The sequence below is a fragment of the Triturus cristatus genome, chromosome 3_1 (genome assembly GCF_964204655.1).
Source record: "Triturus cristatus chromosome 3_1, aTriCri1.1, whole genome shotgun sequence".
NCBI classification, from domain to species: domain Eukaryota; kingdom Metazoa; phylum Chordata; class Amphibia; order Caudata; family Salamandridae; genus Triturus; species Triturus cristatus.
Genome location: NC_140583.1, coordinates 629,760,838 through 629,785,766, shown reverse-complemented (window position 1 = coordinate 629,785,766; position 24,929 = coordinate 629,760,838). Strand labels below are relative to the sequence as shown.

Sequence of the window (24,929 nt, the reverse complement as noted above, 5' to 3'; positions counted from 1 at the left end):
TGAGCGGCTTGAAACTGAAAAGTCCACCTCTAGACGCGCACACTCACGCAGGTAGCTGGGGTACATGCGCAGGTGTCCTTGCGGTTTCAGGTGCACTGACCTGGATGCACGTCTGTTTGATACGGCCATCGCCTTGCACTGGCGGAGCGTTTGGGGCAGCTCAAAACTCGGATTCACCGCACACGTGATTGATTTTAAATCCCATGTCCTGCGTGGAACGAGTGGTACGGACACACATGCGTCTAATGCACTTCGCATGTGATTGTAAGTGTGAGTGGTGATGACAAACATGCGTGTGTACGCCGCGCATGTGACTGGAAATCCCCTGTCCCGCGTTTGGGGCTGAGTGGTACGGACAAACATGCGTGTAATACACCTCGCATGTGATGGGAAACCCCCTGTTCCCCGGTTAGCAACGCGTGTCACGGACAAAGGTGCGTGTAATACACCTCTCTTCTGATTGGAAGTGAGTGATACAGACAAACACGTGTGCAATACATCTGCAGGTGATTGGAAATCCCCTGTACCCGTTTGGGCGTGAGTGGTACAGACAAACATGGGTGTAATACACCTCGCATGTGATTGGAAATCCCCTGTCCCTGGGGGTGAATGGTACCAACAAACATGGGTGTGATACACCTCGCATGTGATTGGAAATTCCCTGTCCCTGGGGGTGAATGGTACCAACAAACATGGGTGTGATACACCTCGCATGTGATTGGAAATTCCCTGTTCCTGGGGGTGAATGGTACCAACAAACATGGGTGTAATACACCTCGCATGTGATTGGAAATTCCCTGTCCCTGGGGGTGAATGGTACGAACAAACATGGGTGTAATACACCTCGCATGTGATTAGAAAGCCCCTGTCCCCGTTTGGGCGTGAGTGGTACGGACAAACATGGGTGCAATACACCTCGCATGTGACTGGAAATCCTCTGTTTGGGAGTGAGTGGTAAGGACAAACATGGTTGTAATACAACTCGCATGTGATTGGAAATCTCCTGTTTGGGAGCGAGTTGTAAGGACAAACATGGGTGTACTACACCTCGCATGTGCATGGAAATCCTATGTCCCTGTTTGGGGGTGAGTGGTACGGACAAACATGGGTGTAATACACCTCGCATTATGTGACTGGAAAGCCCCTGTCTCGTATTTGGGAGTAAGAGGTACTCACAAGCATAGGTATAACGTACACTGTACTGTGCTGGACTTGCTTGTCGTTAATAATTGATGTATGTTCTACTAGAGCCGGACGCAGATGACAGTCACTCGGCGGGAGAGGATTCGGAGACTAGAAAGTCATTCCAGGAGCAGCGGAACCCCGCTCCCCAGACCAGCCCCCCCACTTCAGACAGAGGTAAGCCCATGCCGCTTTACAGTTATAACATACAGGCACCTGTACATGCAGATGGCTACCAACACCAAAAGTTCCTACAGATAATTAAACCACATTCTAAGTCATTTTTCATCATTTTTATTTTACTCCTTGGCTAATATCTATATTGAAAGAGTGTTTATGATTCCCTTTAAACTGGCGAATAATTAATGCATGTTTGACTATACGTATCCACATAGCAAAGGACATTGTGTAACTCGCTAGTAAAGACGGCTCTTCCGTGTAGGTTGTATTTCTCCTGCTTGAATACCCCGATGTAGTGCAGTGTTCTAAAGGCAGACTTAATACGTTTGTGTTTACGAACTTAATAGCCGGCAGGGCATCCAGGCGGCCTACCCTTCAGATATGAAAACGCTGGCTGGTACAGCAGTACAGAAAGAAGAGATGCCACCTCTGTGCTCTGCTCTGGAGGGCCTCGGGAATTATTCAGCCCATCAAGCGCGGACGGCGTGCTGAGAGTTAGAACTCCTGTCTGTGGATTTCTCTCTTTTGGACCCGCGTGTTGACAAGCGACAGACACACAGACAGGGCTAACGCACCAATTCATTCCTAATAAAAACAGCATGTGCTTTTCCGGAGGAGGGGACAGTCACAGTTCTCTCTGCCTCTTTCACAGGTGACGAGGGGGTCAGAGTCGAAGTTGCCGGGACGCACCTGGTAGAGCGGGACATTGAAAACATGGCAAAAGGTGAGCATTTCCGAAATCTGTACGGTGGGAGACCGGATGTATGCTACGACGGCTTGCCTATGTTTTATTTTCAGTGCACACTTACTTACGTTGTCTCAGCGTTTTTTTATTCGTAATAAATAAAGATTCGCAATCCTCTTAGCTGTGAACATATGCTTGCACAATTTAAAAAAATGTTACTCATCCAAGAAATCTTTTCTAGACGCCCTAATTATCCCGCACTTAGAATAAAAATGCTTCGCCACATCATACTGATTTAACTATATATAGGCATCTATGTGGTAAATTACATATATTTTCTAAACAAAGAGTATCCCTTCGTAAAGGCAAGTATACATTTTATGAGCGATTTCACACTCACAGTGCACTGAGGAGAGTTGCAGAATCAAAAAAAAGGAGGTTACTTACCCATCAATACGCTTTACGGAGCGAAAGCGGACATACCTATATGTGGTACTTACAGCAAGCACACAGACTCGTTTTATTTACCACTGTTAATGCAGAAGTACGAGTTGCATAAAAGCCCATAAACGTCAGGAATGATATTTCGAATGATAAACAGTCAATGAGCACAGAAGAATACTTATTTGCCACATGCAATACGTTACGGACTAAATACATAAGTATTATTGGTATCCAACAAAGACATGCCATGGAACTCGTGGCATTTACAAGATACTCGGCCGCCACTGGAAGCTCCAGAGGTGGTTTTATGACCACAATGGCCCCGTTATGTACGCTCCATACACACTAGGGTGTGCACGTCTGCGGGCGCTATCTGATTTACGCAAAGACGTCGTGCGTCTACGTCGGCGAGTACGTGTGCGTGCTTCCCTCGGCGCCTGAAGGCCCTGCGCCGGACGCTTTCAGAGGCCGCGTTGGGTGCCCTGCTCTGAACCTGGATTGTTAGTGGATACACAGCACCTCCCCGGCAGTTTTGAAGCGCTTGGTCCCATATGGCTGCCTCTATACAGATACAGTCAGCTGTCTACATTGATGGATTTGTTATGGATAATAAAACGGACTAAACGAGTCCATTAATACATCTGTCTCAGCTAGTGAGCTCTGATAAAAGAACCTACCCTATTTAATTGACATTTAAAAATCACTGTCCCCGGTAAACGAAAGTGCTGAGTATTTGTAATTTCTCCAAACACTTTTTCTATTTAAGAAGCTCGATCCTTCCCGAAATCGTCCGTTGCAGGCCTGCGGTTGACGTTGTGTTTTATTTTTAATGCAGGCGATGAAGTGCCTTCGGGCAGAGGGGATAATTAATCTTTGTCGCGCTTGTGGGCCGGCTGCAGCCTCTGACGGGAGGCGCGCGCTGCGAGGATGGCGGCTCGCGCGCGCAGCCTGCCAGCAGCCTCTGCTCCACTTCGTGTCTGCGCGCTCCTTGCCTGTTTTCTCTCTGCTGGCACTGCGCTGTGAGCCGCAGTGGAAGGGCCACAGACAGGCGCGTGCGCCTCCCTCCAGAGAGTCTCCCAGACGGGCCCTTCTCAAACGAACGAGAAACATACTTAGAAACGCCGAACCCGAATCAAAACCTAGTGGCGCGAGCTGGGCGCTTTTTTTCCCTGCCGGTCCTGCAAATCATTCCTGGAATATTTGCTAAAAGTGGATGGCCACTGTAGCCATGCAACGTATTGAGGCCAGTAGCTCGATAATATAGCCCCTTGTGTATACAAATATAAAAGAAGCCCTGGCACGAGGTTAAGCAGAAATCAATCGACACGTTGTTCTGTACTTTCCGCGCACACTTTGCTTTAGGTCTTGATATAAGTAGTTGTGGGCACTTTCCGCATAATTCTTTTAAATAATATATATCTACACACACGCGCGCGCGATAGTGAAAATTGTGAAATGTAGTCCATTAACACACGGTAACTACAATTGTACTAATAAACACATTCATGAGTCAAATGTCAAATTCAACTTTATTACCCCAGCACTTAAAAAATGATACAAAGAAACCACTTTTTACTGCCTCACAAACCACATATTTACACTATATATATATATATATATATATATATATATATATATATATATATATATATATATATATATATATATATATATACACATATATATATATATATATTTGTGTGTGGGGGGGGGGGTATTGGAGAGAGAGAGGTGAGAGGCGAGAGAGAGATAGAGAAAAGGATAGAGCCAGCGAAAGCTAGTCTCTGGTGGTGGTTAATACTGCAGACTGCCAGTGAGATTTGCTTTCACGTGGAGCATGTTTTGCGCGTGTTTTCGTGGGCTGTTTGTTAAAAAAACTTCGGAACTGCCCTTGTTCTTATCCTGGACTGCACTTTCTATTGCAGATGCCACATTACTAAAAGCAGAGGAAAAATATTACTCTATGTCGCATGTTTGAATAACCCCAGAATCATATTTTACCACCAACCTCACCCAGTATTGTCGCATTTTGCAATCAATTTTAAGGGGCGATAAGCGATATGATAAGAAGGTTAGTTTACTCTTTATGTAGCGCTTCTAACTATACTCCTGTCTTTTACACGCTGTTGTCACTGGCAACTGTGACCGACTCTTTTGACAGCTAAATTTGCGTCAGGTTTTGGTGTTATTTTAAATTTGGCTTTGTTCTTTTGCTCCCTTTTTAAACAGATGAGCTGCAAAAACTGCTGGTGGAACAAATGGACCTCCGAAAAAAACTGGAAAGAGAATTTCAGAGCCTGAAAGGTACTGCTCCTTCTCCATGCTTAAACGCGCTCGCAGTGCTACGACCGCAAGAGCAGCCAGCACTAAAATGCACACCGGCATGCAGGGGGCAGACTTGTCCCCTGTGATATTCAGACGCAGTTATTGGTTTGTTTACAGGGCGTCTCAACAAAGTGAGTAAACTCAGGGATTGTTTTTGTGAGGCTGCAATGCGAACACTTCTTTCAACCGATCACTTTACAAACGTTAGTCTCCCGACGCAGCTGCATGCCGTCCTGTAAAGTAGAAACCATTCTTTGGTGGGTTGATTGACAACGCAGGATGGTTTCCAGGCCTGCAGTTAAATATGTGGGTGGGTCGAGAGCGACACGTTAACGCCACGGCCAATCACAGCTGACCCACGAGTGAAAGGCCATCATAGAGCCAACATGCACTTGCAGACCAATGACTTCAGTCCAAAGTAACGCATACATTTAGGAACAGATGTAGAAATTAAGGCGAGAGGAAGATCCATAAAAGTAAATCATACCAACCTTACCGAGTATAAAGAATAAATGGTGCGCCCTATATATTCAGAATTCAAATTGGCAGATGTTCATCTATCACAGAAAGAATGTCAACACTGGTATTTTTCAGTTGTCATGCATTGCTGCTGCTGTTTTAATGGTGGCGGGGACGGAGCCCGCACTGAAAGCGTGCCTGGATGTCTGTTCACCACTGCCATCAATTTCCACAGATAACTTCCAGGACCAGATGAAAAGAGAGCTTGCTTACCGGGAGGAGATGGTCCAACAGCTGCAGATAGTAAGAGGTAAGTGAACCAAGCCAGGTTGGGAGAGGGGGCAAGGGGGCGGGAGCGACCCTCTCTCCGCCTTTGCTACAGAACTGAGTCATTTACGTTTAAATAGAAGGTAATTTAACAATTATTTTTTTTATTTAATATCCTTTGTACACACTCCGATTAGCCTCAGAATGGCAAGTAAGCCCAACAAACGGCTGGGAGGCATCATTACCAAGGAGTGATTATACTCCCTCACGCAGTCGTTTCCATGGGTTTCTAAATTAAAAACCGAGGCGTAAAATTACCTGAGTGGTAATGCCTAAGTTTGCTTTAATTTTGGTTGCATCCATCTGCCTTAAAGCACAAATTCTCAGCATTTCACTCTCACTGTAATTCAATCATAACAAATTGCGCTCTTCCCTTTTTACTTATTTCGCTTTTTTTTTTTTTTTGCTTAAATGCTTCTGATTAAAAGAGGATGTGTCCCTGAATCTGAATTAAATTAGACGGCATTTGGGCTTGCCTTTGTTTCTTTCTTCCCACTCAGACACACTCTGCAATGAATTGGATCAGGAGAGGAAAGCTCGCTATGCAATCCAGCAGAAATTGAAAGGTATTTTCAATGGAAGATTGTTGCTGTTTGCATTGGGAAAGTAACCCTGGTGTCGATGGGTGGGGAGACATGTTTGGATTTTAGACGGTGGGAACATTAACCATAAACGACTTAATGGAAGACACTGTTTAATCATAACTGGATTTCAATATAGCGCTTTTGTCACATCTCGAGGTTTCGGAGTATTCTAAATAAGGAGCATTTTTGATAACCCACCAAATGCTACTTATCGACACTAGAAGGGTGATACGCCGATTCGACCCTTCAGTATTCTAACATGACACACATGTCATACTTATCTACAACACACACATTAAGCCACTGCCCACTCACCCGTGTGGTGAGTGGGCAGTGGCTTAATGCGTGCGTGTGTGTAATGCGTGTAGGATGTGGTCCGTCGGCTAGACTGCCGACTTTGGTGCTGTAAACCAGGGTTCGAGCCTCGGGGTCGCGTCCACATCCTGTGATTCTGGGCAAATCACTTAATCTACCCGTGCCTGAATGTGTAATGTAAATACGGTGCTCGTGTAAAGCGCTCCAATACCTTCAGGTCGAGTTCGCGCTATATAAATATGCAAAAAAAAAAAAAAAAGTCTTACAGCGGTGGGGCGTAAGAGCTGCTTACAGCAGAAATCCAACCTGGTTTGTAAATAACTATACAATGTGACTCGTAGGGGATAAAACAACAATTCTCAAACGCCAGTTTTCTCTTCTTATTTGCAATGCTCTTTGAACAGTGACATCACAAGTGTATGAAATCAGTAGGTTTGCATGCGAGGCATATTTGAAGGTAGTTATGTTGCAGGGAACATGAGACTGGTTGTCTCCTATTTTACACTGGGATCCTTAGAAGCATGGCCAACCATTGTTTGCTTCAGAAGTGAAAAAACACCGTTTTCCATATGAACACCACACCTATGGAGATTTTGGGTAACTAGTACTCATGAGGCACAGGGTCAAGACTGATTTGCATATGACCAGGTCTAAACTGGGGAGGAATGGTGAGCATAAGAATGATGGATTTAACCCAGATCTCTTAACTGGGGGTGAATGTTTTGTTTTGATTTGTTCTGCATTCCGTCCATCAATTGGGTGTCTTTTGCTTTCTCGCCCTAAGTGCGCCAGGTATGCCCAGACGTGGGTCCTGGGCTCACTGGAATCAAGCTATCCTGGCTGAAGAGGGGTGAAACCCCGAAACCGGTCCTAGGATGCTTGTTTCTGGTCTAGGGAAGATCTGGCTTGGGAGTTCGGGCTGGACTGTACCCATGAGGCACAGGGTCAAGACTGATTTGCATATGGGCAGGTCTAAACTGGGGTGGCATGGTGAGCAAAAGAATGATGGATTTCACCTAGATCTCTTGACTGGGGGTGAATGTTTTGATTTGTTCTGCATTCCATCAATCAATTGTGTGTCTTTTGCTGGACAGTGATAGGCAACACACCTAAGAGGCACTTATGCCTCTGGAAGCAGCCATGCTAGCACTGCCAAGTGCTGAAGCATTTGTTTTTAGGTCGAGCATGCGACTCTCACTTGCAAGACGTATTGTTTACAATAAAAAGGCTTAGAGCCCGCTCATTGCTTACATTCATTCGTTGGCTTTCTTGTCACTCTTCTTTGCTGACTCTTAATTGTTCAGTCCATTTAAAGCGTCACTTCCTTTCCTTTCTGTGGAGCATGGACCTAGCACAGATCGATTCAACTTAATTAGTGCCCGTCCGCTGCTCGAATTGTGATTGAGGTAATATTTTTACTTCCATTCTCACACTGCCCCCTTATGCATGGTGCTTTTTTCAGCTCCAACCCACGCCTTCTCCGGGTTGCTTCCCCCGTCTGGTGCTCCCTTCCTCTCCTCCCCACACCTCCCTCGTTTTGCTTTCCCTCCTCCCGTTGTTGCTGTACCACCTTCCTCGTCTTGCTTTCCCTCATCCCTCACTGTTGCTGCTCGCACTCTACTCTCTCGCACCTTGCCCCAATAGTGCTTTTAATTTTTAAACCTACTGCACAGCAGTCTGGGCTGCTGTGCAACATGGCTTAAAAAAAGCGCTATGATGCAATCAACGCTGGCCATGTCATATCGCTTTTTTTCTTGACATTAAGTCATGCTACACAGCAGCTCATGTAGCTGCGCAACATGTCTAAAAAACACATTGACAAAGCCACTAGATCTTACAAAGGCAAGACCTATTGTCTTTACCAATGCTTGTTTAAGCATGGGGCAGAAGTCTCATTAAAGATAAGTTCTACACTGTCACTCGAAGTCAGTATCTGATCATTTCAACAGCTATGTTAAACTAAGGACCTTGTTGCCCAGTCCAGGCTTCACCAGGAATGTGTGGGCTGTTTATGAATTTAATGAGGAACCATTTGATAGAAAACCACTTCCCTTCGCAGCCAAAGTCACAGAGAGATTTGACAACACACAGATGACCACCTTCATCGAAGAGAACGCCATTCTCGACTCCTCCCAGTCTGGATTTCGCAGCAACCACAGCACTGAGACCGCCCTCCTCGCTTCCACCGATGATATCCGCATGCTACCCGACCAGGGCCACACTGCGGCCCTCGTCCTACTAGACCTCTTCGCAGCCTTCAACACCGTCTCTCACCGCACTCTCGCAGCCAGACTACACAACGCCGGTATACGGTGAACCGCCCTCCACTGGATCCGCTCTTTTCTCTCCGGCAGAACCCAAAGGATCAGTCTCCCTCCCTTCCTCTCCAAACCTACAGAGATCAACTGTGGAGTACCTCAAGGATCCTCGCTCAGCCTCACGCTCTTCAACATCTACATTGCCCCCCTCACCACCATCGTCAGACAGCATGGGTTCAGTATAGAATCTTACGCCAACAACACCCAGCTCATCCTCTCTCTCACAAAGAACCCCGAAGGCACCAGACTCGAACTGGATGAGCGACAGCTGCCTAAAACTGAACTCTGAGAAGACAGAGGTCCTCATCCTTGAACCCTCCCCCTCTGCATGGGACAGCTCCCGGTGGCCCCCTGCCCTCGGAAACTCACCCACCCCGACGGACCATGCCCGGAGCCTCGGCATCATTCTAGACTCCTCCCTCACCTTGACCCGCCAGATCAACGCCGTCGGCTCCACCTGCTTCAACTCCCTCCGCATCCTCCGCAAGGCCTCCAAGTGGATCCCCCCGATTGCAGAAAGACCGTCACCCACACACTCATAACCAGCAGATTGGACTACGGAAACACTCGCTATGCCGGAATCAACAAAACCCTGCTACACAAGCTCCAGACCATCCAGAACAACCGCAGCCACACTCATTCTCAGAACCCCACGACATGAGCACATGACCCAGCACCTACGAGACCTCCACTGGCTCCCCATCGAGAAGAGTAACCGTGAAGCTACTCACCCACGCTTACAAATCCATCCACAACATCGGACCCAAATACCTCAACAAAACAGTCTCCTTCCACGTACCCAAAAGGAACCTCCGCTCCGCCGACCTCGCACTGGCATCCGCAGAACCAGAGCAGGCGGAAGAGCCCTCCCCTACGTCGCAGCCAAGTCCTGGAACGAGCTCCCAGTCAGCATGAGCTGCTCCCCCGCCCCACTCTGCATACATTCAGGAAAAGCCTCAAGAGCTGGCTCTTCGACTGATCTGAAGATGCAGCGCCCCCACCCCTCCCCCCCAGCACCTTGACACCCTCACAGGTGAGTAGCGCGCTTTATAAACCCCTGCTTGATTGATTGATTGACTATTACCAGTAAGTAACTTTTCTTTATCATAGTATCTTCGTTACCATTTACGAACACTGAATAGAACAGCAAGCTCATCCCGTACAAAGGTACACCTAGCCAAGATTAGTAGAAAAAACAACATGAGAAAATAGCAAAGAAGAAGTTAAATCAGTTCCACAAAGATGCTGGTCAATTGTACATTTGTTCTGGAGTCACAATTCAGAAAATAGCGTCTCATAAAATTATGGACTGATTTCTATGTTGCATCTGCAAATCACATTTATGGGAATGTTTCTCTTGTACCTCTACCTAAATGAGCACTAGAACCACCCACATTGGTATATTGCCGTAATGCACTGCACCCCCTCCCCCCCCCCCCACACACACACATTGCTGTGGACAGTTTAGATGCTGCTGACCTTTACACCAAACAGTGTAACTAAAAACGGGTTGCTTCAATGCTAAAAATCTCCTTAATCTCGTCAAGAGCTCAACCAGAGCATAACTTTAGTTCTCTACAGGAGAAGGTGGGTTAACTGTTTTGGGGGAGCAATTCGTCAAGCTTATAATAAACCTGGAAATCACAATAGGAAGAAAAGAATAATGCGTCCTTGGAGATGCCATATTATTATGAACAATTGTGTAATGTTCGTGGGGTACATGCCTGTATTTTGCTCATGTTCTAACCAATTAAACGAAAACTAAGAAGGCTGCTGGTTTGCCAGTAGGCTAAAATAGAGGACTTACCAGTTAGAAAATGACTGCATTTATTTCCTAGGTGGGTAATGTTTTCTCAATGTACAGCAGGCTGACTGCAAATCATGTAAAACGCTTAATTAGTGCGATTTTGAATACAACATTTATTTACGCCATAATGGATGCAAACTAAACCTTAATGGAGTACACCAGTAACATGATTTAGCTACAAAGTTGAGTGGTGGCAGTATCACCTTTTCCCGATTTGTTTACGGCTCAATCTACTTAGCACAAAGTGATGAATCGATTGGTTGAAATAATTTCAGCCACTGCCGATCGCGTACGCCGCATCCCAATCCATCATTTTTCACCCATCATGCCACCTCAGTTTGGATCCAGCCATATGCAAATCAGCCTTGACCCTACTCCAATGGCAACATCACAAAATAAAATGATGGACGGAGTGTTAAAACTTTTCAAACACTCATCCTCAGTTACAGAGCTGGGTTTGATCCATCGCTATTTTACTCACCATGTCACCCCAGTTTGGACCCAGCCATATGCAAATCAGTCTTGACCTTGCTCCCCATGGGAACAGTCCAGCCCAAACTGCCAGGCCAGGTCCTCCCTGGACCTGAAACAAGAATCCTGGGACCAGTTTCGGGGTATCACTCCTCATCAGCCAGGCTAGCTTGAATTCAGTGGTGCAGAGAGCAAGGGACCCACATCTGGGCATACCCGTAGCAACGTAAGGCGCACATAGCAACATTACAAAATAAAATGATGGACGGAGGGTTAAATCTTTTCAAACAGTCACAGATCTGAGATGAATCCATTAATATTTTTTCTGCAACATCAACCCAAGTTTGGACCCAGCCACATGCAAATCAGTCCTGATCCTGCTCCCATGGGAACAGTCCAGCTAGAACTGTCAGGCCATATCCTCCCTGGACCAGAAACAAGCATCCTGGTACCGGTTTCGGAGTATCACCCCATATCAGCCAGGCTAGCTTGAATCCACTGGAGCAGCGCACAAGGGACCCACATCTGGGCATACCCTTTGCGATGGAGTGTTGAAAATTTTATTTTTAAACACCCACCCCCAGTCCCAGATATGGGTTTAATCCATTGTTATTTTGCTCGCCACGCAACCCTAGTTTGAACCAAGCCATATGCAAATCAGTCTTTACCCTGCTCCCCATGGAAACAGTCTAGCCCAAACTGCCAGGCCAGGTCCTCCCTGGACCGGAAACAAGCATCCTGGGACCAGTTTGGGGGTTTCACCTCTCAGCCAGGCTAGCTTGAATCCAGTGGTGCAGTGAGCAATGGACCTACCTCTGGGTGTACCCTCAGTCACTTAGGAAGTAGTCCAGTCCAAAATGCCAGGCCAGGTCCTCCCTGAACTAGAAAACAAGCAACCCAGGACCAGTTTTGCCCATAACAAGGAGCAGGGTCAAGACTGATTTGCATATAGCTGAGTCTAAACTGAGGTGGCCTGGTGAGCAAAATAATGATGGACGGGCATGCAGCCCCAAGCTATTACCAGTGGTTGAGAATAATTCAAGCATTCAATCCATGTATACTTTAGTATGTCACCCTAAGTGGGAAGGTCATGCCCAGAAGGGGATCCTGTGCACACAGTGTCACTGGAAACAAGCTATATCCGGATGATGAGCCTCTAACAAGGGCAAAATTGGTTCTGGGATGCTTGTATTCTGGTTCAGGTAGGACCTGGCTTGGCGAGTCGGGCTTGACTATTCTCATTGGAGCAGGGTCAAGACTGATTTCAATATAGCTTGATCCAAACTGAGGTGGCATTGTGTGCAAAATAACGATGGATTGGGATGCGGCCAATAGTAATTACCAGTGGCTACTTTAATTCAAGCATTCCATCCATCACTTTTTGTATACTTTCGCAATCTACTTATCTAGACAGCAGAGGGAGAATCTCTTCTATAACAAGGTATGGGAATTATTTCCACTCCCAGTTCAATCAAGGAAAAAAATACCCGGCTCTTTACGAGGTGAGCGAAATCACCATTAATCAACCTGCGGATGTATCACATTTGGCTCCAGTGAGAAGAGTTTTGGAGCTCTGCTCAAAATGATATTGTGCCACCTATCTCTAGGAAAAAAGGGTCATATTTGAAGATTCTCATTGAAAGCTTGCATTCCCATATTGTGGTGCTGAAAGTCAGCTGTCTCGTATCACCTTAAAGTTATCAGTGGCTCTGATGTAATCCATGTTGCAGTTGTGAGTAAATCTGGTTTCGGCCAACATCTGAACTCTCTCATTCACTAAATTGTTTAACGTCTTGAGGTGGAAAAGGAGTGTGAACTTCTCTTTTAGGTCTTTAGTTGTTACTAAAAAGTAGTCAGCATAAATTTCATGGCTTGGTGGCTTACATTAATGTGGATGTCTTGAACTAACTGGTTCAAGCGTAAATGCCTGAACATTCTGTTAGGTGTAGGCTTTTGATTAATTTTCTTGAGCCCTAGAGTTTGTCAGTTCAATACAGTGCTTAAAACTCATTTGGCTGGGTATGCACTGAGATTCTACAAGATGGTAGGCATTTGAGTGCTTCATAGTGGGGTAGAACAAGTGAGTTAATTGTTGCTTTCTATTTCCAGAAGGCTTACCAAATGCTGCCAAAGGCAAGTATGGATCTTAAAGTTGCAGCTGCTGCAAAATGCTTCTCCCTAAATTCTCATGCAGAGGCCTGGAGAAGAAATAAGTTACTTATCTGTAACTGTAGTTATCCAGTATTGTTATCTTTCATAGATTCACATGCTTGAATCATTCCCCGTCGTTGAAGTGGGAGTCCCACGGCAATATAAATAAAGCAGTAATTAATAACTTTCATAGGCTATCACAGAGGAAACCATGAATTTAATAGCCTATGCACCTCCTTTTCTAAAAAAGGACCAAACCTAAAAACAACCAATCAGTAACGAGCACCCTCTCGAACCTTCCTAAGAGAGGCTGAATGCCTCAGATTTTCCAGCACAAGTGTGGATAGTAATACTGTAGTGCCAGAGAAGCCTCTCCGGGGAGGAGGGTGGGTTGCATGTGAATCTATGAAAGATGGCAAACACAAGGAGATGATGGACGGTGTGCGAAAACTTTTCAAACACTCTCCCCCAGTCACAGATCTGGGTTGAATCCATCATCATTCTTTAGCTCATTTTGCCACCCCAGTTCAGACACAGCTATATGCAAATCAGTCTTGACCCTGTGCCTCACGGGAACAGTCCAGCCTGAACTGCCAAGCCATGTCTTCCCTGGACCGGAAAATCTATGAAAGATACCAATCCTGGATAACTACAGTTACAGGTAACTTATTTCTTATCCAGTATTGGGGTATCATTCATAGATTCACATGCTTGAATCAGAATAGTAAGCAATTATATATACACTTAGTAAGCACTTTTAGTGGATGGCGGGTAGTGCCAATACTACTTCCAAATGTATTCACAAAAGGTATGCTTTTTGAAAGTGTTGGTGCAAAGTAAATGCATATAAAGGCGTTGGCATATGCAATACATATCTCTATTATCATCTTAAACAAGTATACCAATTCTAAATTCACAGAACACACATTTTTAAAGCCCTCTATTGATATTGACAATAGAACAGAAATCCTCTAATTAAAGAGGCTCACCTTATTGAAATAAGTTACGTAGTACTGCCTGTACCACGGCTGCGTCAGCCCGTTGTGTCGACTCCAGGCAGTTACTCTGCATGAACGTATGTGTTGTTTTCCACGTTGCAGCTCTGCAGATTTTTTTCAGTGGCACACTGGCGAAGATGGCCGCCGAAGTAGAGACTGCCCGAGTGGAGTGCTCTTTCACTATCCTTGACAATGGTTTGCCCGCCTTATCGTGGCAAAATTGAATTGTGGTCACTATCCATCTTGAAATATTCATTTTAGAAACTGCAGTGCCTTGATGCCTTGCCCATAGGCTACGAATAGATGATCTGTCTTGCGTATATACTTAGTCCTTTGCAGGTAGAATTTAAGACATCTCTTGATGTCTGGAGTGCGTAGAGCTCGTTCTGTAGGAGTAGAAGGATCCAGGATGAAAGTCCTTTTACATTGACTGGTTTGTTCAAATGGAACTGCGAGGGAACCTTAGGAATGAATTTTGGATTCATCCTGAGAATGACCATTTCATACGTAAAGCGAAGGAACAGATGTTTTATGGTGAAAGCTTGTATCTCCCTAACCTTTCTAGTTAATGTGAGGGCTAAGAAGAGAGTTACTTTCTACGTTAGGCATTTGATGTCGGCCCTATGGATGGGCTCAAAGGGTTGCTTCATCAATTGTGATAGGTCTACATTTAAGTGCCACTCAGGGGGTGGAGCTCGGGCAGGCGGTAAAGTACGAAACAATCCTTTAATGAATTGATGTACAATTCTTATAGAGCATAGAGATGGGTGTTTCGTTGAGCGCCTATATCTAAAGATAGCTGCGAGGTGAACCTTAACTGAAGAATATACCAGCCCAGATTTTGCCAAGGATAGTAAGTATGGTAATATTTGTTCTGGAGCAGAGAGATACGGATGTACCTTATTTCGCCGACACCATAGGCAAAATCGTTTCCATTTCAGTCTGTATGTCTTGCTGATGCTATCAGCACAAGACCTGGCAATAATGTCTTTGCACTCTTGTGCAATGGTCAGATCCTTAAATTCAAAGAATTGCAGGAGCCACGCATGTAACTGAAGAGACGCTGGCTCTGGATGACATATGTGACCCTGGTTCCTGGTCAACAGAGTTGGTGTTTGTAACAGACAGATGGGCTGGGCTTCCTAGAAGAAGACAAGCTCTGTGTACCCATGGTGGCTGGGCCATCTGAGGGCTATCAGAAAAAGTTGTCAGTGTTCCATCTTCATTTTCGTAAGGACCTTGTGTACACAACGGAATGGGGGAAAAGCGTAAGTATATATCCCTGACCAAGGACATTTCCCCGAGAGTTTGGGAGAGGGAATCTGCTTGCAAAGAATCGGCATTTGGAATTGATTTGGGTCGCAAACAGATCTAAAGCTGTTTTTCTCCAAACTGAAAAGATCCTGTCCAGCTGATCTTGTTCGAGCTCCCACTGGTGGCAACTGTCTTTGGTTCTTCTCAGAGTGTCTGTCAGGGTATTCCGAAGCCCAGGAACATGTTCCGCTGTTAGGGATATCCCGTGAAATGTTAGCCAGCTACATAGCTGCTGGGTGTCCTGTGAGAGAGATAGAGATTTGGTTTCCTCCTTGTTTGTTAACATAAAACATGCTTGTGGTGTTGTCTTGTACGGATCAACACAGATGAACCTTTTATTCGAGGGAGGAAAGCCTGCAGGGAGAGAAAAATGGCTTTCCACCCCAGCCTGTTTATGTGAGTTTGACGCTGGGCCGAGGACCATCTTCCCTGAATCTGAAGGTCTTGAAGATGACCTCCCCATCCTTCCATGGAAGCACTGGTGGTGACTATGAATTTCGGTATCTTCGGCAGAAAGGAGAGGCCCTGAGACAGATGTGACTTCAGTGTCCACCAATCAAATGCCTCTTTCATGCGTGGGGTGATAGTTATCATGTCGTCGAAGGATCCCATAGTTTGAATCCATTGACATTGGAGTTCTTCTTACAGAGGTCTCATATGCAGACGAGCTAGTGGCACTAGGTCGATCGCGGAGGAGAGCATGCCCAGTAGAGACTTGTATGTTCTCACAGAAGTGTACTTTCTTTTGGACGGTCTGAGAGCCAAAGTTTGCAACTGATCTTGACTTTTTGTGAGTGGGAAGCTTTGTTCTGAATGGTGTTCAAGATCGGCCCCTAAAAACATCATTGTCTGTCTTGGAGAGACCGATGACTTTTGTTGGTTTATTGAAAGGCTTAATTTGTGAAACAGATCTACACAATCCTCTGTAGCAGCCTTTCGCTAGATGAGCCGATGGAGCTTTCAGGAGCCAATCATCTAAGTATGGAAATACTTGATGACCCTGGTTCGGAACTGATAGTGGGTCCAGGCACTGTGAATTGGAGGAATTTTCTGTGTTTGGGGTGTAAAGGAACATGGAAATAAGCATCCTCCAGATCCAATGAGGTCATGTAATCTCCGCTGTTGAGACACAGAAGGATGTCGGAGAGCATGACCATTCTGAAGGTTTGATTTTTGAGGGATTTGTTTAGTCTTCTGAGTTCTAAGATAGGTCTCCACTCTCCCGATTCTTTGCGTATAAGGAAGAAGCGAGAGTAGAAGCCTTTCCTTCTCTGAAGTACTGGAACCCTTTCGTTTGCCACTTTCTCTAGCGTAATCTTCGCTTCCTGTTTGAGTAAGTGAAGACGAGGGGGGTGCAATCCCCTGGGTGGAGTGTTTTGTGGGCACTGGGTAAAATTCCAGAGTGTGGCCATGAGATATGAGGTCCAATACCCACTTGTCTGTTGTATTATTGCACAAAAAACACAGTGGACAAACCCACTAATAAAGTCGACTCAATAGTAGTTATATGAGTGCCAGAAACCCATTAGGTTTATAAACAGACCCCTCACCCACCAACCTAGTTGGTGGCATGCTTCATCATCGGGGTCCCAACTGGGTAGCCGAATGCCACCCAGTTGTGCCTGATTACAGCGGAGCTGGATTTGTGTAAACGTGTGAAGGGAAAGTGCTAATAAAGTGGTGCTAGTTAAAAATGTCTCTAGGAATCCTTACTGAACGGTTTTTATTCCCAGCGGCCCAGGAGAAGGTTAAAAAAGGAATAAGGAAAACATCCGGATAAATTGATCTTAGTTGTCACTGTGGTCTACATGTTTCAGCCTCTTTTAAAAATAATGAGGCTTTCTTCAGTACCAGGTGAGATGAGAGAAGTTCAGAACACCCAGAAGCCTTTCTAGAAGACTTTGTTACAGGATACACCTCACCATGGACATCACCATCAGTGCATTATTCTAGATCCCATCCCTCTAGAGCAACTTGTCCTCTAGATCAACAAGTCGATCTTTTAACTGTTCAAGGCATTCCCACACATCCTCAATCATCCTTCAATTCATTGGTATACACCAACACTTTCAGAATCTCAAGCTTCAAGGGTCTCACTTATTGATATCATCACCATCTTGAATGACATTTTGGCAAGAGGGTCAACCAGGCTGAATAGCGCCATTCCTATAACTCAACAAACCACTTTGGTCCTTTTCAAAACCTTGCACCATTGTACAGTGGCTTGTCACTTACTTCCACCAATGCCAGGACTGCTTGAGCGAGCAATTACAATATTTCTTACCCCAGCATCATTGAAATCTGCTCTAGCACATTTGCAAAACTATAAGTCTCCTGAACAGGACGTTCTCTTCTAGATCAACTTTCAGGCTGTATCAGTAACTGCTGCAAGAAAGCACCATCCTACCTCACCATCGTCTACCGTGCCACCTGAAAAAGAAACTAAGAAGACAGATGCAGTTCGCAGAAAGTTCTTCTGTAACTGCAATGAAAACAATGAGTAGTACTGCATTGCCTTCTTGCTGTCGCAGGACCTTGTAGAATACTCTCCTGTTTGAAGGCGAAGTTGCCCTAAGAAGCTAGACAGGATTCTGCAGAGGGCCTAATACAGGGATAATGATTTTGAATCAGTTAATAAGTTTTGTTGCTGATTCAGCATACTTCGTTGGGCATGGCTGTTGTCAGGGTCTCACCTTTCACCGTGCCTCATGGCTCCCTCTTACTGGTCTGAAACCCCAGGTGAGGCTCTTAAATCTTCCATTTTCACATGACTCTGTTTAGGGCTTATGCGGATGACAAGCTGTAACATATGACGTTTTAGCTGGAGACCCCTAGATCTTTGGGCTTTGAAAAGCATAAGTAATACATGAATCATCAGTACAGGCCTTACAACAGATGCTAACAACAACAGAGGTTTGAAGCCCCTCAGTAGCCACAGTACCACCAACAATCTCAACAGCAAAGATCCTTTAAAACCTGTTAATCAACAAAAGGAAAATGTACAGAGCAAACACCATCTGTTGCAAGACAACCAGCCAAACAGTGACTGCCTCCACCCTCCTCTTCCATCCTTAGGGGGAAGCATCCATTTGGACAAGTGGAGAAAAATAACACCTGACACAGGTGTTAAATATTGTGCAGAATGGCCTTTCACCGAGGCTCCAATCATCACCTCCATCCATTTCTCTCAAGAAGACTTACCAATACTATCTAGGTTTGATACAATTGGAAGTCTGCATCCTGCTAATCAAAGAAGCAGTTGAACTGGTTCCCTCAACCTAGGAAGGTAAGGGAGTCTACTCCCATTTTTGTTCTGGTTCAGAAAGAAAGGAGACAGTAAATGGAATACCAGCAATCCAAGGGCTATATAAAAAAAATCATAAAATGAAAGAAGTTAAGAAAGTCAACACTTCACCAGAATTACCCCTGCTCTCTCAAGGGGGCTGGATATGTGCCTCAGATTGAAAAGATGCTTATTTTCACACCTCCATCATCCGAAAATGGAACTAATTTCTGAATTTCGGGTAGGAAATGACCATAATGATTAAAAAGTTCTACTTTTTGGTCTCAAGTCAGCACCAGATACTTTTAAAAGGGCATGGCCGTAGTTGCAGCTCAACTCAGAAAAATGATTATTTTTTGTCTATCCCTACCTATACCATTGGCTTATAACGGCAGCAACACCTCAAGAAATTCAGAATCACTGCAACATGGTACATTTGGTTTGTCAGTGTCAATTATTCCTAGTCTACTCTGGTTCAATCCATCCATTACCTGTGAGCAGTAAGATACACTTTACCAGCAAAAGTGTATCTTTTGGAGGTGAGACAATTTTCTATCCGCCTGATGTGTCAGAAACTTCTAAAAATGAAATATCCAACAGCCAGTCACACAATAGCTTACTCTACATTGTTCTTGTTCCAAAATGCCCATCTGCAAATGAGGCCATTGCAGAGGTGCCTGGAATATAAGTGAAATGAGCTTTCATGTAACTGGGAGGACAAATTGACTATCACACATGCTACCAACGACTCAATTAGTTGGTGGTGTTGATCTACAAACCTCCTCAGGGTGTTCTCTTCTAACCTTAGAATCTGTCTGAAACCACTGTGACAGATGGTTCACTGCTGTGTTAGGGACCCCTCCTGGATGACCTGCAAGTGCAAGTAGTGAGGCTGAAGAAAGAGAAGAGTTATCAAATCGATCTTCTGGAACTAAGGGCAGTCCATCTAGACCTCAAGCGTTTCAGACCTTCTTCCCTGCTTGTTCCAACAGACAATACAACAATGCATTACATCAACCAACAGGGTTCCAAAGCACTGCCTCTAGCTGCTCAAATAATCTGGAAGTGACTGATTGTGAGGAACCTGCACATCGTCACATCTTTAACCTACCAAAGATCCAAATGCGGAAGCATATGCTTTCAGTAGATCAATACAAGAGACTCACAACTGGTTGCTAAACAACAAGGCTCTGCAAGATATCTTTTGCAAATGTGTCTTTCCAGATATCGACTTATTAGCAAAGGCAGACAACAAAAATGTCCTTAATTACTCATCCAGGTTTGTACCAATCGTGAATAATGGAGAACTCTCTTGATCAATTGGTTAAAGTTGTTCATTTACGCATTTCCTATAATGTCATTTTATTTTTTCTCAGAGTTTTATATAGCGCTAACTTGACCCAAATCCGAATTGTGTATCAGAGCGCTTTACATAGCACCAGTTACGTTACATGAGGACACACATTCATTTTTGTTAGGCACGGGGAGATCAAGTGATTTGCCCAGAATCACAGGATGTTTAGCGTCATTACCGAGACTCGAACCCAGTTCCCCAGGTCTGAGGTTGAGCGCCCTAGCCGTTAGGCCAATTCCTCTCCCCTTATCTATTAATATCATTCATATCATTTATTGATTCCTACAGTGCTTATTTAAGAGTTTAAGGAAGACAAAGCGAGAATGACACTCATCGACCTACTATGGTCATGGCAGTGATGATATACAGAACTTCTATACCTATTGGAGTGACAGCAGAAGAGGCAGCTGTGCACACCGGGTTTCGATTTCAAGTGCGGGGGCCAGATCCTACATCCCAACTTCCCCTTACTAAACTTGGCAGCCTGGCTACTGAACTCTTGCAGTATGGTAATTTAGACATTCCAGAAGTCTACAGGAACATCGTCAGAGAAGCCAGACATCCTTCCTGAAGAACGTCCGATTCCTTTAAATGGGAGAGATTCTGCCTCTGGTGCCAACAGAAGAAATATGATTCCACCAGATGTCAGCAAGCAGTGGTACTTCTTTAACTTCTTGATATTGCAAGGTTTAGGCTGCAGTTCTCCTCCATAAAGGTACATTAGCAGCCATCTCCACTTACAGAAAATCCCTTCAGAAACCCTGTTGTTGAAGACTTTTAAAGGTGCCTTTAGAAGGTTTATACCGCATAAATAAGACCTTCTCTTCCTTGGTAACATAATGTGATTTTATCTAATTAATGTGTCCCGCATATTGATAAGGCTTCTCTTCAGAACATTTTCTGGCAACCATCTTTTTCAGTGGCCATATTGTCCATTCTCTATTGTTTCTTACCTAAATTGGTATCTGATTTCTATGTTAATAAGACAATGTCTTTTCTAACTTTCTTCCAGTATCCTTGTTCTCCTCCGGAAGGGGTTTTCTATTTGCTGGATGTCAAGAGATTCACAAACTGACAATCTGTTTGTTAATTACAGTCCAATAAGAATAGGGTTATCCAAGTCAAAACAGTTCATCTTTGTTGTTTCCTGTATCCTTATTTGCTACAGTAAAACGTACAAATCTTTGTCGGGTAGACCCAGACCATGAGATGTAGAGTTGCTACTGTGGCACTGTTGAGAAACATCTCCATTGTGGAAATCTGTAAAGCGGCCATGTGGAAGCATGCTAACACTTTCAGAAGACATTGTCTTGACCCAGACCCCTGAGCTGATGCCTAAGCGGGTCAAGTGTCTCTGCAAATTTGTTTTCATTAAGTTCTGTAGTCGTTTTTCTCCTTTGCCTATTTTTCTCCACCTATGTAATGGATGGGCTTTTTATTCTATTCATTGCTTATGACTACTAATGAAGACCACCTGAAGAAGAAGGAAGAGTTCACTTTAATTTTAGTTCTCCACCAGAGGAATCTTCATTATAGTCATAAGCCAACCTTCCTCCTCCTTGGAGAATGAAAAAGAGAAGTATTCTCAGTTCTACCATGATACTTCGTCACTGTATAAAAGAGAACTGGCTCATATGCACCAACAGGGTATGATGGGATACTGGTGTTCTGCTATTTCTTAAAGGAACAGCACAGTTTTCGAAGCCTTTCAGGATTCAGTCTGGTAGATTACATTGTCTTTATCTTCTCTCACCATTCCTTTAATGAAGGCTTGAGAAATAGTTTATAAGTCACAAGGCTATGCTAGTGACTTTGTTTCTATTTAAATTTAGTTTCTTTTTTAAAGAATATATCCAAACATTAGCCAACATATCCTTTCATATGCTGCTCTAAAATAACAAGTTACATACCTTTGCTAATGCTCTTTCTCATAGATACTCTATCTAACTGAAGAGTCCTTCCATTGTGAATATTCCCAGGTGCCAGACTGTGCACCAATAGGTGGTTACATGTGACTATGCGTTGATGCTGTTCTGCTCCAAAATACACACACACACATGTGTATATATATGTGTATATATATATATATGCAGCATGTTCTTTAATTGTGATATAGATGGAAAAAACCAATATATATGTATACATATATATGTATATATATATATATACACACACACACACATACATAGCAGGAACTGCACCAACAAAATGCTCACTCAGAACAACGTTGCAATGAAGACGACTTTACTACAGCACCATGATGCACTTCGGCTGGCGGGCGGCCTTGCTAACATGACAAGATACAAATGAATAGGTGCATTTGAAACAGTGCACAGCATAGAAAAATGACCATCACCTAATAAAACCCTCAGAGTTGTATGGAACATGGACGCCATCTTGGAATGTTCCAGGTAGAGAAGAAGACCTGTAAGGCAACCAAAATATTATATAGGAAAGTCCACTTTCAGACAGATGAACAATCTGTTGTATATCACATTTGCATCTGAACCCAACTACCTGGTGAATAATAAAGAAGTAATCAAAAAATAATCTTGATGTACATTATTATGGTGTCGGGTGACTCTTAGTCATCTATTACTTCTTGATTTTTCACCAGGTGGTTGTGTTGTTTAGAAGCTGATGTAAAATACAACAGATTGTTCATCTGTCTGCAAGAGGACTTTCCAATTTACTATTTTGGTTGCCATACATGTCTACTTTTTATACCTGGGACATACCAAGATGGCGTCCATGATCCATACATCTCTGAGGGTTTAATAGGTGATGGTCCTTTTTCTATGTTCTGCACTGTTTCAAAAACACTTATTGGTTTGTACCTTGTCATGTGAGCAAGGCTGCCCGCCGTACGAAGCATGTCACGGTGCTGGAGTAAAACTCATCTTCACTGCAACGTTGTTCTGAGTGAGCATCTTCTTCTTAGTGCAGTTCCCGCTATTTGCCTTGTCGGTGTGCTCTGCAGGCTAATCGCTGCACACCTCACAGGTCGAGAATTCGACAGCAGGAGATGTGTTTCGTCTGAATATATATATATATAAAATATATATATACATACATGCATACATACATACATACATACATACATGCATGCATAATATATATATATCTCCAGATGGAAAACAGCTCCTAAACACAGATATATATATATAGCATACCTTTACCATAGGGTTTATTCAAGCATAAAGAATTTTATAGCATATTACTATGCAATAGGCACTTGTTGCCTTGATATTAGTAACCGTGGTGAGTTAATAGGTATCACTATTTTAGTGAGAAGGAAGCTGCCAGTACACGACCTGGGTGGTGCACTGCGATAGATTGAGACACAATAGGCAACCTTAAGATGATCATCGCCAAATATAGAGTTGAACAATAACAACGAGTGTGCGCGTTCTAAAGATACACTGTGTTAGAGTTGTATATTTAGTCAAAAATAGATATATTTTGAATTATGGGCAGTAAACTCACAGCGTCCTGTGAATGACCGGGACGGTGTAATGGATGTAGTGTTTATGGCAACAGTATATTGAAAAGTTACTATTTTTTGGTTTGATACTGATGACCAATGAATATTATATGTGAGAAAAAGAGAAAATGGATCAAATATTGAAGGAGGAATAGTTGATGAGATCGTAATAGGTATCAACAACATAAGAAAATAATGAGGAACAAAACTTATTTTTCATGTTTGGAATTGGAACATTATTGTTCAACAGTTGCCCACAAATTGCGAAGCACTGTCACTTTAATGGATGTGAATGTTTCAATACTAAACTTTGTCGTTTGAAGTTGCTCGTGAACTTCATTGCACTGTCACTTTAAAGGGTTGAGATGATATTTAAAACACAAAATGGCGACAAGAAACTGTTGTGAGCAAGACCGCTGTGACGGTCGAAACGCGTTACCAGCTGCCAAAATAAACCGATGATTATAACCCGAGCGTGTTGAGGCCTGTTTTGCAGAGGGGGAACGGGATGTTGATTGTTATTGAGATATATAAATATATATATATATAGAGGGATAGAGAGAGAGAGAGAGAGAGAGAGAGAGAGAGAGACAGGAGGGTGGTGAGAAATCTGCAGACTTGCTCCCCACCTTATGAATAAATACCAAAGCAGTAACTCCCAAGGTGGTGGTTCTGTGGAATCGCTCAGACTGAAAAATCCCGCAGGACCAAACAGGGAAAAATGCCCATCTCGACAGACCTGGCTGCAGAGGCGGTAGTGCTTCCTAAACGTGTGCAATGGTGCCCAGATAGCTGCCTGACAGATATCCAGAACAGGAACTCTGCTGGCGAAAGCAACAGTAGAAGCTCTGGCCATGGTGAAGTGAGCTATAAAACTCTCTGGAGACTGCATGTGCCTCTGGCATGTTTGGTGAGCAGGATACAGGAGTCTAGTAGACAGACAAGCCTCAAAGTCATGCTCACTGAGACCCAGGACAGAGGCTAAAACATCGGAATCATACCCCAAATTTGGTGGACTCCGTCTGGGAGAAAGGTTTGAAAGCACACCATCTCCAGCATGGCTCAGATGAAAGAGAGCTTCTACGCAGAAGCCAGGTGTGACTTAGACAGATTGATTGAGAACCCTAAGGATGTCAAGAGGTTCGCTGGTGTCTGGAGGTGGTCTACAACTGACTGTGGCAAGCTCGCCTTCAATAGCTAGTCGTCAAAGTAGGTGAAGACTGGTACCCGAACTACAGAGATGGCCAG

General features: G+C 44.1%; 1 protein-coding gene across 2 annotated transcripts in view; it reads left to right on the top strand.

Annotated features, from left to right (window-relative positions):
- SKOR1 (SKI family transcriptional corepressor 1) overlaps positions 1 to 24,929 on the top strand; it is a 51,635-nt gene that overhangs the window by 14,251 nt on the left and 12,455 nt on the right. For both annotated transcript variants that reach the window (XM_085646362.1, XM_085646363.1), the window contains exons 4-8: positions 1,249 to 1,359; positions 2,015 to 2,086; positions 4,721 to 4,795; positions 5,511 to 5,585; positions 6,103 to 6,168. In XM_085646362.1, coding sequence (XP_085502488.1) covers positions 1,249 to 1,359; positions 2,015 to 2,086; positions 4,721 to 4,795; positions 5,511 to 5,585; positions 6,103 to 6,168 — 399 coding nt within the window. The remainder of the gene's footprint in view (positions 1 to 1,248; positions 1,360 to 2,014; positions 2,087 to 4,720; positions 4,796 to 5,510; positions 5,586 to 6,102; positions 6,169 to 24,929) is intronic.